At 42.9% G+C, this 14,613-nt stretch overlaps 1 protein-coding gene and 1 pseudogene across 1 annotated transcript in view; one reads left to right on the plus strand and one right to left on the minus strand.

Annotated features, from left to right (window-relative positions):
* Positions 1-14,613, minus strand: part of LOC124775757 — a 77,883-nt gene that overhangs the window by 41,775 nt on the left and 21,495 nt on the right. Inside the window, exons 2-3 of the mRNA XM_047250586.1 lie at positions 3,507-3,768; positions 1,246-1,456 (exon numbers count right to left, since the gene is read on the minus strand). Of these exons, the coding sequence (XP_047106542.1) occupies positions 1,246-1,456; positions 3,507-3,768 (473 nt within the window). The remainder of the gene's footprint in view (positions 1-1,245; positions 1,457-3,506; positions 3,769-14,613) is intronic.
* Positions 12,894-13,011, plus strand: LOC124778695 (annotated as a pseudogene).

Consider the following 14,613-nt stretch of genomic DNA (forward strand, 5'->3'; position numbering starts at 1 on the left):
CGGAATGTCCACGCAGACCTGGTAGTGAACATAAACACGGGAAGTCTTTGGATGTGGCGTCTTTCATCATAGCAACAAGATCTCGCAAACCTGTCTAATCTCCCACAGTCAAACACCTCGCTGCACAACTGGACGCCCCTGTTGATAGTGCTCATCTATCAGTTGGGCTAGTCAAAGGTGTATGACCGCTGGGTTCGTCGCCGCTTGACAAAAGACCATAAAAGGCAACGAAGGACCATCTGTGCGGAATTGCATGCGAGCTACGATGCTGATCGTGTCAATTTTTTGGCGAAAATCGTTACAGGTGATGAAACATAGTATCATCACTTCGAACCGAAAACAAAACGGCAGTCCATGGAGTGGCGCCAATCACCTCCCCTCCGAAGAAAAAAATTCAAAGCCGGTAAAGTTATTGGGACTGTCTTCTGGGTTCCTGAAGGGGTTATTCTGTTCGATGTCCTTCTTCATGATGCAACGATTAATTGTGGAGTGTACTGTGCTACCCTCAGGAAATTGAAGAAACAGCTTCAGAGCGTTCGTCGCCACAAAAATGTAAACGAACTTCTCCTTCATGACAACTGAAGGCCTCACAGAAGTGTGCAAACCAGAGAGGAACTGAAAAAACTTCATTGGACTGTTCTTCGTCATCCACTCGACAGCCCGGATGTCGCACCTTCAGAGTGCCATCTGTTTGACCCAATGAAGGATGCACTCCTCGGGCAGCTGTATGTGGATGACGGGGAGATTACTGATACGTCGACTGGTAGTGTGGTACCATGCAGGCATACAGGCAGTCCCGGGAAGGTTGCGTAGGGCCGTCACACAGAACGGAGATTATATTGAAAAATAGATAGCCAAAACAGTGGGAAATAATATGGTGTATCCGAATCCTGAATAATACCAACCTGCTTTCGAAAAAAATGTGTTGCATTACTTATTGAACTCCTCGTAATTGATTGAGCATCTGAGTGTGTTTATATTGTGAGTTCATTTCTGACGTCCAATTATTTATAGCAGCGGGATGAGCGGTGAAAAAAGAAAATAGTTCTAAGTGTCATTAACTTCAGTGTCTTCTTCGAGCATTCAGCAACCGGCAACCGGTGCTACTACATTTACATGAGAGGATGTTAATTATGCATACGAGGAGCTGTGAAGGTTTTGTTGCCATTAGAACCATTTAAGGCACTATTGTGTTAAGTCTTGCGTCGTTACTCGTGGAATGTAGACTGGGCCGTAGTGTGGTACCTGCAGCCAGATGGTGTGGTCGTCGTCGAGGCCGAGCTCCTGCGCGACGTCAGCGGCGGTGGTGGTGAGCGACAGGTAGACGAGCGAGCCGCGGTCGTCGTCGCCCACGAAGACCCGTACCCAGCCACAGCCGTCACCCACCGACACGCCGGATCGCTGCCGGCCCCGCTGCCGCCGCTCTTCAGCGTCTGTTCCGCTGACTGGCTGACTGCTGCAAGCGCAGGTGTCTCACTTTCTCTATCTCCAAAACTACAGCTGTATGTTTGAGTATTGAACAGTTGAAGCTTCTTATAAATCTGCCATTTAAATAGAAAAGGTGAAACCGTCAGACCATAATACTAACACGTAACATAACCTCGCAGTACACCGATGCCTGTCGAACCAAATATTTTATTATATTCGCTTGTTTGTCCTTTGATGTATACCACTGGCCACTGCAATTACAACACCGACGAGACGGCATGCAAAACTTGGAGTTGCTACCGGGCACGCAGTTTCAGTCCATAAGTTGTATGATAGGTTTTTTGTATTTTTCTGTGCGTGATAATGTGACCTGACATCTCTTGACACCGTTGAATAAAGACAACAGTATCACGAAATATACTATTTAAGCCACACATGACAATCACAGATACAAATAAGACGAAAGCCTGAGTGTAACACACATCATTACTGGAAAGAAATAAAATTTTGTAAGCCATCATGGCTTTCAGTAAGTTTTCTGCAGTTGGCCACATTAATGCATTCCTTTTTTGTACACTGATTTGGCAGGAGCAAACACTGCTGCCTCGTCAGTTGCTGAGTGTCCACATCATGCAAGGACATATCAGAAGCAGAAGATTGAAGTCATCTACAGGTATGTAATAGGAACAGAGTGTTACCATGGAGTATTAATTGCTGGCAATACTTGCAATGATTCAAGGTGCTCTACCTAGATCTAGTGGCAATCACGTACTGAGCTGATGCTAATTTATCTACTGAATGGGCCGCGCGGGATTAGCCGAGCGGTCTTAGACGCTGCAGTCATGGACTGTGCGGCTGATCCCAGCGGAGGTTCGAGTCCTCCCTCGGGCACGTGTGTGTGTGTTTGTCCTTAGGATAAATTAGGGTAAGTAGTGTGTAAGCTTAGGGACTGATGACCTTAGCAGTTAAGTCCCATAAGATTTCACACGCACATTCTACTGAATGACCATTGTAGTGTAAATCTCAAAGATATGAGATGAGCGTCTTGTATGGAAACAAATTTGTTTCATTCACTCTTGGTACTTGTTGTTCATAACAGAAATACGAAATTTAATTTGAAGTCTGTGGCTTACAGCCGGGCGGGGTGGCCGAGCGGTTCTAGGCGCTACAATCTGGAACCGCGCGACCGCTACGGTCGCAGGTTCGAATCCTGCCTCGGGCATGGATGTGTGTGATGTCCTTAGGTTAGTTAGATTTAACTAGTTCTAAGTTCTAGGGGACTGATGACCACTGCAGTTGAGTCCCATAGTGCTCAGAGCCATTTGAATCATCTTGTGGCTTACATTTAGTACTGATCGTTTGTGTCTCTGGTTTATTTTTCCGGCAGCGGTAGTAGTAGGCTAACAGTGATACACAGCGGTATAAGTATCTTTATTGATTAAGAGTTGATCGGTTTACAGAATGCAATGGAAGAGCGGCATGATGACGCTATGCTGACGTCATAGTACTGTGTCTCAGGTTCTTGCCTTATTTTGTATTTTCTATTGCACGTTCTGGTGATGCCATATCAAAAGTATTATCCCTGTTGCGAAGGCGTTTCCCCAGACACAAACTTAATAAATCGTCATGACACTATTACTCTGGAAGGAACGACCGGAGACTGTATCCCGAACAACCTCCAAAGTTTTGTCGGTGGAGTTCAGATTCATCTCGTACAGAATTTCAAAACAAAACCATCGACAGAATTTTTGCATGCAGGTGATGGATCGACTGTAAAGCACGCAGTAAAGCGACGGCAAGTGCGTTAAAATTATACAATTATATTATATTATACAATTATATTATTGATAGATTCATGAACGCGAAAGCAATGCGCAGTTATGTAAAGCAAAATTGTCGGAGGTCCGTTGTTGGAATGAAATGTGCTACAACTTCAGCTGTTAACAAAGCAGTACAGAAAGATGAATAAAAGAAAATGATTTCGACAACTGAAAACATGACGGAAAATGTTCCTATGGAATATTGCAGTGGCCACTGAGCTGATGGGAAGTCACTGCAGTTTGCGGAAGCGTGCCTACCTGTTGGGTGGCGGCTGAGGATCGTTCTGCTCTCGACAGCTCTCCGTGCCGTCCGGAGACACCCGGCGGGCGTCGGTGGAGCAAACCCGAACATCGACGTGCACATCGACGGTCGTCCTGCCCCGGGGACCGGCCTCTGACTGCTGCTGCTGCTGCTGCTTCTGCTGCCGGCGGTCGCGCGGAGCGTCGGTCGCAGGGCGCGTGCTGTCGGCGACTGCCTGCGGCGTCCCGCTGCCGGACTCCTCCTCACTGTCTACGCACGCTGCAGGGACACATTACAGACTCACTCATTAACTACTACCACAGTCTATTTCGCTGTTTCCCACCAACATCAGCAAATGACTGGTATGCTGCAGATTTTTTTCCGAGGTGAAGATTTCGCGCCATTTCAGTCGGAGGCTCCTACTTCCTCCTGGGGAGTGGCGACCGCGGGAAGTTGGAATGAATGGGTCGAGTTGACAGCCTTCTGTTTCCGTAAAGAGGTTATAGTTTATCTGCCTCCGTAACCGAGGCCGCTAACGCACCCCCGTGCTATAGCACTCGACTCGGAGGTAGGGCGGTTCGAAAACTGGTGGCGGATGAAACTTTCACTGCCAGTAGTTGGCTGGGAGGGGAGAAGAGGTGTGTTATAAAATTTCTGATCACCACTCTTTGTGTCAGTACCTCTCTTTGGCGATGAAATAGGTTCTAATGGGTTCGCAACACAGTTTTACAACGAAACGGCGTCGGTACCGTTTCCATTGTGAGTAGAACCGATGTCAAGTTAATCGGTCTATTTTTTCAGAGGGACGTTTGTTAAAAAATATGTTGGCAGTCCTGGTTCTGCTCTGTAAATTATATCGAAATGTTCAAATGGCTCTAAGCACTATGGGACTTAACATCTGAGGTCATCAGTCCCGTAGACTTAGAACTACTTAAACCTAACAGCCGGCCGCGGTGGCCGACAAGTTCTAAGCGCTTCAGTCCGGAACCGCGCGACTGATACGGTCGCAGGTTCGAATCCTGCCTGGGGCATGGATGTGTGTGATGTTCTTAGGTTAGTTAGGTTTAAGTAGTCCTAAGTTCTAGGGGACTTAGATGTTAAGTCCCATAGTGCTCAGATCCAGTTGAAACTAACTAACTTAAGGGCATCACACACATCCATGCCCGCGGCAGGATTCGAACCTGCCACCGTAACAGCAACGCAGTTCCGGAATGAAGCGTCTGGAACCGCTTTGCCACAGCGGCCGGCAAATTATATCGATGCAACAGAATGTTTACACATTGGATGTGTTTTTATTACTGAGTATCTTCCTTCGTTAATTTGTTAAAATGATCACAAAACGAATCGGGTATGTAAACTAAGAAAGGAAAAAAGTAATGAATTAAGGAAGAGGAAAGGTAATAGTTTTGCAGGAGAAATATTATTAAATCTGATGGACTCCAAGGACAAGGTTTTGACACTCATAGAGGAAAGGAAGCGCCATCTAAAACAATTGTCGAAGCATATAAATAAGTGTAATGCATTTACTGTGTAACCAACTATAATTATATAGTGTCAAAGAAACATTCATGAAAATGACCGAAAATGTCAATTTTCAGTTTATTTTTTATTTATTAGTGGAACCCATGGACAATAAGTTCCGGAAGTTTCAATAATGAAATCGCATCCGAGGAGACTGAAAAGTAATTAAATGTGTAACACGATCTTCCTGCCACGTCCACTTTTTGAAGCGACCCTTCAATACTAGCTCGGTGAACAAAGAATCCGTGGATTACTATCAATCAAACTTGCATGGGATGCATCTAGAAGACTGTTACTCTTTGGTTTCACAGATCTTCTGTGACACTTTTCCATATCTTAGAAACCATAACAAACCAGCTGCTTTGTTTATGAAGAAACAGTTGTTGTCTTTCCACTTTTTCATCTTACACAATTGTCAGAATTGTAAATTATCTTACAATTCTTGTATTTAATGATAGGAAAGTAAGTAGGATGAATGTCACACACACACACACACACACACACACACACTCACACATGCCCGAGGGAGGACTCGAACCTCCGACAGGAGGACCCTCGCAAACCGTGACAAGACCACGCGGCTACCCCACGCGGCAGTCTTGCAGGGAAAGAGGATCCTGAGCACAAATCTGGGGCTTTCTGAAGAGGTAAGAAAAAATTAGCTTGTACTTTAAATTGCATTTCCTTAAAATTATGTTTTTTTCAATTTTATGTACATTTTTGCCCAAATCTGTGAAGGCTAGAAAAATGAAATTTTGTATACTTACTTCTACAAGTCCAATAATAGTTCTCTCAAGAGTAAAATTTGAAATTCTGAGTGTAACCTGAGATACAAAGCAAAGTATTTGGAAATTTGCATGAATTTTACATGATACTTAGAGAATTACAATTAAAAATTATGAAAGTACTCCGATGTACTCAAGAAACCTCATAAGAGAAGCTTACTACATGCAAAGAGATTAAATAGAGAAAATTTTGTAGAAGTGTCTTGAATAAAATCCGAGAAAAATTACAAATTTCATTTTATGAAAATTAATTTTTAAATACCGTAAATGAAAGTTAAGTGTATAATCCAACGAACTTAGCAGTAAATGTGTTAATTTCATTGCCGTATCTGCAAAATTGTGGATTTGATACATCTTTTAAACAGTGTGCGTTTTCCATGAAGTTCCCCCCTTAATACTCCAGTGATAATTTTTTTTCCATAAACTATAATATATATTTACGAGTCTAACTTCAGTTTTTAATATTTGCAAGAGTAACAGTATCAGAGGTTCTGTGGATCAAAATTCTCACTAGCTTTCAAGAAATGAGTACAAAGGATGATCAAAATTTGTTCACACGGTACTCATTGATACACATGAAATTTAACACCGTCCACCACTGGAAGAAGAACCTAAAAAAAATGCAACATTCAAATGATTAAAATGCCTTGTTTCAGGAGATGATAATCAGTGGCAGGAGGTGTGCTTCAAAGCGTTTGTGTCAATACTTTCTGTATCTTAAAACACACAAAGCAAACCAGATAGTTGAGTTTTCCGATTAAAAGTTGATGACACACAAAGGGTATGCGTTAATGCCCAAGATTTAGTGATGAAACAAGAATGTTGGTACGTAAGCATACAAGCTCATTTACAACAAAATCCAGTCATTGTAGCAGCAGTTCTTCTAAGTAACTGATTTTATGTGTTAGCAGGCTCAGCAGAAACATCCAAATTTGCAAGTTAGTTACCAACTTGGTTACCAATTATAATGAAAACTTCAAATTATTATTGGGGCAGCCACAAGTAGATTCTTGTTATACACGTGGACAACTGAAACAAAAACTGAAAAGACCCCATCTCAGTGATGTAAGCAAAAGATGTGAAGCTGCAGAACTCAGTGTCAGCTTACAAAGAAGTAAAATCGGTTGTATTCCATACGAAAAAGGGAAATGAGTATGGAAATAAACATCCTAGTTCTCAGCAACTGTAGTACAGTGTAAGCAGACTATGCAGCTGCCTGTTTCTCCAGCTCAAGAATTGTTTTATGTGTGGCAGTTAACAGTGAGTCTATTTTATGTTCATCACATCAAATGACGTGTTGCAGTTTTGTATCTGTATCATGAGGAAGTTGCTAGGAAAAACTCTCACAAAGTTTGTTTCTTCTTATTCGATTGGAAAATTTATTGGAAAATGTGCTATCTGAACTGAGCGCTACATATATTCCGATAATTGCGCGCGTCAGAAGGAAACCACCTATTTATTAGATTCTTATTATGATACAGTACGATTCAAGAGAACTGAATATTTTTTCCCAATACGTGGACATTCTTATATGTCCTATGAGAGGGACTTAAGCGCGATTAAGAGAGTCTTGAAAAATAATGATTATTTGTATAGTACTCATAAAATAACAAAACTTACTAATAGTAGCGGTGCAGAAAAACAAATACACTGTTAAAGAAATACATGATTCAAAAGCAATCACAGGTTACAGAATTTGATGGTTACACTATTGACAGAAAGTACATTTCTGCAGATACTGTCGAAAACTCAGTGCCTCTAGAGCATAGAATTCAGTTTCTCATACAATAATTTCACCATTTCATTTACAGGTCAGACGTTCGAGGTTGTGTGCTAGCTTTATGTATTTTATACCTAAACCTACATCTACCCCTACATCTCCATCTTTACTCTGCAAACTACTGTGAAGTGCGTGGTGGAGGGTACGTACCATTCTACTAATTCCACAAGCTGTGACATTGTCGCGAATAAAACAGTGACCCGTATATACAATAAGATTCCTTTAATTTACGTCTATGGTCACAAACTTTTTGTTAACAGATTACTGGTTTCGGTCTATAATGACCATCATCAGATCTTTGCTTTTATAGACCGAAACCGGTAATCTGTTAACAAAAAGTTTGTGACAGTAGACGTAAATTAAAGGAAACTCATTGAACTAATTATCTGGGCTGTCTCCCGCTCACATGTGGATAGCTGGAAGAATGATTGCTTAAATGCGTTATCGCGTATTGTAATTACTCTAATGTTGTCTTGCCGAAAAATACGGGAGTGATGCATAGACAATTATGACATGTTTCTAGAGTCGTCACATAAAGTTGATTCTGTAAACTTTCCAAGTTAGTTCTCACGGGATAGTTTGCGTCTATCTTCAAGCGTCTGCCAGTTCAGATCTTTCAGCAGCTTCGCAACACTCTCCCACGGGTCGAACATACCTGTGACAATTCGTGCTGTCCTTTGTATCCGTCCAAGATTTACTTTTGATTCTATTTGGTACGGGTACCATACACTCAGACAATGTTCTAGAACGGAACTCCTTCGTAGACTGATTACTAATTACATTTCCCTTGTATTCTGCCTGTGAACCGCAGTCTGCCAACTACTTTACCTACGAATGAGGGTGTGTGATCATTATATTTCATATCTCTACGAATTGTTACACTCAGGTATTTGTACGAGCTGACCGATTCCATTTGTGACTCATTGATATTATTGTCATAGGCTAGCTACTACGTTTTTTCGTTTCGTGGAGTGCACAACTTTATATTTCTGGACTTTTAAAGCAAGTTGCCAGTCTTTGCACAACTCTAAAATCTTATCAAGATTTGACTGAGTATTTGCGCGGTTTCTGTCACATGAAACGTCCTTATAAATAACTTCATCGCCTGCGAAAAGCCTGAGATTACTATTAATATTGTCCTCAAGGTCATTAATATACAGCGTAAACATCAATGATCTCAACACACTTCCGTGGGGCCTCCCGAAGTTACTTTTGCATCTATCGATGACTCTCCGTCCAAGACAACTTGCTTCATTCTCTCTACCAAAAAACCTTCAAACCAGTCACAAATTTCGCTTGAAATCGATACGATTGTACTTTCGATAGTAAACATATGTGTGGTACTGAGTCAAATGCTTTTCGGGGAATCGAGAAATACTGTATCTACCCGACTGTCTTGATACATGATTTTCAAGATGTAATGTGAGAAAAGTATGAGTTGGGTTTCATGTAATATGTTTTCGCAGGCCCTGCTGGCTGACATGATGAAGGTCATTCAGTTCAAGATACCTTACTGTGTTTGAACTCAGAGTGTGTTGTAAGATTCTGCAGCAAATGGATGTCAAGCAAATTGGACGGTAGTTTCGTAGACCGCATCTGTAGTACATGTTTTACATGGGCGTGCCCTCTGCTTTCTTCCAGTTACTGGGCACCGTTTTCTAGTGGTACGGGAATTAAACTGGGGCAATTCTCCTGGGGTTTGGTTTGTAAAAGAACATTTGGAAGTGGAGGTTGTCGTTACATACACTAATGTTACAGTCTTGGTGCCACCCTGATCCGATATTGCCAACAGCTCCTGCTTATCCTCTGGATAAGGTCCCTCTAAAAGACCAAAGGCACTGAAAAACTCATTCGTTATATTCCTGAAGAAAATAGAGGATTCTACGAAGATACTATCTTGTCTTGATCAACAGATGTGCAAGAATATAGTGACACAAGAGTGCCCTTAAGATAAGCAGCACTTCTTTAGATGAATATTCTTCCAAATTTAGCAATACTTAAATCAGAGACGCACTGAAAAACGCCAAGGCAGGAAAGCAACTGGACTGGATGGAATACACGCAGAATTCCGTCTTCATTGCGGGAAGTATGCCAAAAAACGGCTTGCAGAATTTTATACAAATGTAATGACAACAGGGGATATACCATAGAAAATAAAGAATTCAAAGGTCATCTCACTGTGTAAGCCGGAAAACCAAGTGACCAGCCAAAGAGTTATAGACCAGTCGCACTGCTCAGTGTCATATATAAGCTGCTCGGGAAACTCCTATGTAACAAACTGAGCCCAAAAATACTGGAATCAATCCCAAACGAACAAGCAGTATTTCGACCTAATAGAAGATATACTGCCCAATTGCTTTCTCTGACAACCTATATGGAGGCAGACTGTCAAAAAAAGCAAAAAACATCAACTGCATTCATAGATCTGAGTGCAGCCTATGACACTGTTTGGAGACAAGGGCTGTTGTGCAAACTAATTCAAATAATTGCATGTGGCAATACTATCAGACTCATCGATAACTTGCTTGCTGGAAGAGTTTTTAAGTATATACCGCAGAAAGAAAGAGCTCCATCTAGGAACTCAGCAATGGACTTGTCCCACAACTCTTCAATCTTTACATTTCCAACATTACAAACACACAATCTAGGAAGTTTGGCAATGCGGATGACTGGGCCCTAGCTGCACAAGACGGATCATTGTTGAGGCCACTGAAGACATCCTGTGCTCCGATCTAAAGTCACTGAGTGGCTACTTTCGCGAATGAAGACTACAGCCAAACCCGAACAAGACTGAGGTATCGTGCTTCCACATTTGCAACCACTCAGCAAAAAGAGAGTTCAATGTTATCTTTGGAGTGAAACGCCTTAACCACAACAACTACCCCAAATATCTAGGACTTACACTGGACAGGACGCTCTCTTACAAGAGCACGTGACAAAGATTGCAGGCAAAGTGAGGACAAGAAACATCATCATCCATAAATTGTACAGCACTGTTTGGGTCTCCACAGTAAATACAATCCGCACATCAGCAGTTGGGCTTATCTACTCAGTGGCAAAATACTGCGCTCCGATATGAATTAATAGCCCCTACACAGACAGAACTGATGTGGTAAGCGACCCATGCGCATCATTACAATAAAATCTACCCCTACCGTATGGCTGCCAACCCTGAGCCGTGTACCACCACCAGAGGTACGGCCAAAAAATGCTCTCCTCAGATAATACCGCAAGTTAATTAATAACCCACACCTGCCCATACATAATGATACAGCTGACCTGGATTGCAGAAGACTTAAATCGAAAAGACCACCACCACCCACTGCTAAAGAGACGACGACACCCAACTTTGACATCCACAATCTGTGGAAGCAACATTGGCGAGAACAGTACACACTAAAATGCCAAAGTTTTAAGGTAAATGAGAAGTCACCCGGCTTCAATCAGTCACGCAAAGTGTGGACAACTTCAAACCGCATACGCACTGGCCACGGAAGAAGTGCTGACGCCCTCTACGAATGGGGAAAGATACTAACTCCACACTGCGACTGCGATGCTGAAAAGCCGGCCGGTGTGGCCGAGCGGTTCTAGGCGCTTCAGTCTGGAACCGTGCGACCGCTACGGTCGCAGGTTCGAATCCTGCCTTGGGCATGGATGTGTGTGATGTCCGTAGGTTAGTTAGGTTTAAGTAGTTCTAAGTTCTAGGGGACTGATGACCTCAGATGTTAAGCCCCATAGTGCTCAGAGCCATTTGAACCATTTTTTGATGCTGAAAAGCAAATAACCCAGCTTATAGTAAGAGAATGCTAAGTTCGAGTTTACTAGGGAAACTTCCACTTGCTAGTTGCAACAGAGGAGGCTATCGATTATATTCAACGTCTGGGTTTCAATTTGTAACTAAATTGTATGTAAAGTGTATAAGATTAGCGATGTGTGCCATACGATAAATAAATAAATTTTGAAAAAGACGTAAGTCACAGTATTTAGGTGGTCATAATTTATTATAAAATAATTTTGATTCGTGTTTATGTCCCTTATGTATGATACTTCAGAATTCGTAATTTAGAACACTTTTCTCAAGTTTTCCCAAAACTATGTTTATTGCACTATGGCTGTTTTGTAAAGGAAGGATCGAGTCGTCATTTCAGATTAGAAGAAAATTATTTTTCACTCCTTCGCTTTTAAAAATACCGTCACTGATGTGCTCTTTCGTTTAGAAATATCTAAAAATAATTATTTTCTGGATAAAAACGCAATGGTAATCTCATAGAAAATGCTCCCCTACATACCCGTACAGTCTGTGAGAATTACTGTTCCCTGTCTTACGTCAAATGAACACTATTTCGTTCTTTCATCGCTTCTTACGACAATACCGAAACTACTGGTTCGGAGAATCGGTGCACACTGATCGGTAACTCTGCATCCGCTGGACAACCCAAATGACCGTCTCCTCTCCCTCCTCACCCTCCTCCCCTCCTCCTCCTCTTCTCCCGCAGTTTCTCTGGTCGACCTTCGTCTTGCTCTTCTTTTCCTACGGAAGTGCCAGATATAACCAGTGGGAACACACCAATCGGAAACTCCACTTATTCGACTGTTAACCTTATCTGCTAACGATCTCTTTCAGTCCCAGATCAGGTTAAAATGGCGATATAGTGATAAAAATGGACCCCACATCTGGGATATTATATTGTTACGACCAGCCGGGGATTGTAGTCAGCCAACAAGTGGGAAGAATACGAAAGACTAATGGTAATAAAAAATCCGGAGTACTTCCTTTAGATCTAAAACCAAATCTGGTCTGCTTCCAAGTCCTATCTTGCACGCACAGAGAAAGAAGCGCAATTAATCAGGCAGAAACAGAAACCGGCTTGACTGCACGGAATTTCATTATTTCGATGCAATCTACACTACACTACTTAAATATTAATATAGAAAAATTACTTCTTACCTTTGACGGTACAAATCAAAGCTGAAAATTCGTCAGTCTTGAAATTTACTTGTAACAGAAGCACAACATGTCCATCACTCAAGTTCCACCAAATGGCGGACTGCTGTCTGCGCTTTATTGGAAGCACTAGATGCGACCACTGTTTTCCGGTAACCCAGAGGAACACTATGTGGCCCTCACTATTCGTCGACCCTTACTAGCCGCAGTTACGTTAATTATCCTATTCGAGAGAGCTGAGTGTTGTTTCAAGACGACTGTATGTGCTAAACTCATTTGAGGCATCACGTGTCAATAATATATGCGGATGTGAATTTTGAAAATTTTGAAAAATTACTTTATTTTCTTAAATCGTTATATGTGATGGTGAAGTGCCAACGGCCTTACCGCAGTGGTAACACCGGTTCCCGTCAGATCACCGAGGTTAAGCGCTGTCGGTCTGGGCTAGCACTTGGATGGGTGACCATCTGGTCCATCGAGCGCTGCTGGCAAGCGGGGAGCACTCAGCCCTTGTGAGGCAAACTGAGGAGCTACTTGATTGAGAAGTAGCGGCTCCGGTCTCGGAAACTGACATACGGCTGGGAGAGCGGTGTGCTGACCACATGCCCCTCCATATCCGCATCCAGTGACGCCTGTGGTCTGAGGATGACACGGCGGCCGGTAGGTACCGTTGAGCCTTCATGGCCTGTTCGGAAGTAGTTTAGTTTTAGATGGCAAAGTGCAATCAGGACTGCAGAACTCTAGCATAATTGCATATAGCACTAAATTATCAAGGCTGTCTGCTCTGACCATGTCGTGCAGTTCGTTACTGTCTCTACGTTGTACAGGCTAAACGTTTTTCCATCATATCTGAACATCATAATTGTCACTCCTTCCACTTTTAGGATGACTTTTCGGTATTTCTTGAGCTATCTGAGTACAACAGCATGTTATTGTCGCAGCAGATTTGAGACAACCATATTTGCTGTCGCGCTGAAGGTGCTTATAGCTCTGCCCTGGAGGCTCTTTAGGCAGCGGACGTGGCTGTCGGCTGCCCCACATTGCGGCCTCGTATTCCGCATTGGGACAATCAGCGACATACACCAATGAGCCGAAACATTATGACTACCTATTTAATAGTGTGTTGGTCCACTTTTCAAACACAGTACAGTAGCGATTCTGCTTAGCCTGCATTGTACAAATCGTTGATAGGTTTTCAAAAGCATGTGGCGCCAGATGTGTGCTCACAGCTCATTAAATTCCGGCAAATTACGGGGCGGTGGTTTGTGTGCACGCAGCTGCCGCCAGGTATGTGTTCCAGTGAGTACAGATCAGGGTCATTTGCTAGCTAAAACATCAATGTGAGTTCATATCACGCTTCTCAAAGCACTGCAGCACGCTTTTGGCCTTGTACTACGGAGAGTTATCCTGCTAGAAGATGACATCGCTACCAGGGAAGATTTCAACCATGAAGGGATGCAAAAGGTCCGCACTCATGTTCATCACGTAGTTCACTGCTGCCACGGTGTCTTCGAGTACGACCATAAGTGCTGTAGAAGCCCAACTCAATGTACCTCATCGGATAATTATCCTAGCACTGGCCTGCATCTGTTTCGCGGCGCACGTTTCAAGCAGCGAGCTGGTGTAACAAGAAACAGACTCATTCGACAGCGACAGGTTTCTATTGATCCACGACGAAAACTCAGTGATGCTGCGCCCACTGCAATTGTAACTGACGATGTTGGTCAGCATAGGAGCACCTAGGGGCTGTGTGATGTGGAGCTTCGTGTTCAATAATGGCCTTTGGATGGTGCATTCCAAAACGCTTGTGTCTGCACCAGGATTGTACTCTGCCATCAGATCTGCCATAGATCGCAGCCTATCCAGGACTACAAAGTGGGGGATCCTCAGACCTCTACGTTTTGTGATGAGACGTGGATGTCCAGTGCCATATGGCCTACAGATTATCGCACGCTCCATAGGTGCTCAAGGCTAGTATGCAAACAGCGGACAAGCTTCGCCGTTTCAGAGATTCTCGTTTCCGGTCTTAGCGACACAACAATGTACCCTTTGTTAAAAGCGCTTATAGCATTGAATTTCCGCACTTTCCGTCC

The sequence above is a fragment of the Schistocerca piceifrons genome, chromosome 2, assembly GCF_021461385.2.
Source record: "Schistocerca piceifrons isolate TAMUIC-IGC-003096 chromosome 2, iqSchPice1.1, whole genome shotgun sequence".
NCBI classification, from domain to species: domain Eukaryota; kingdom Metazoa; phylum Arthropoda; class Insecta; order Orthoptera; family Acrididae; genus Schistocerca; species Schistocerca piceifrons.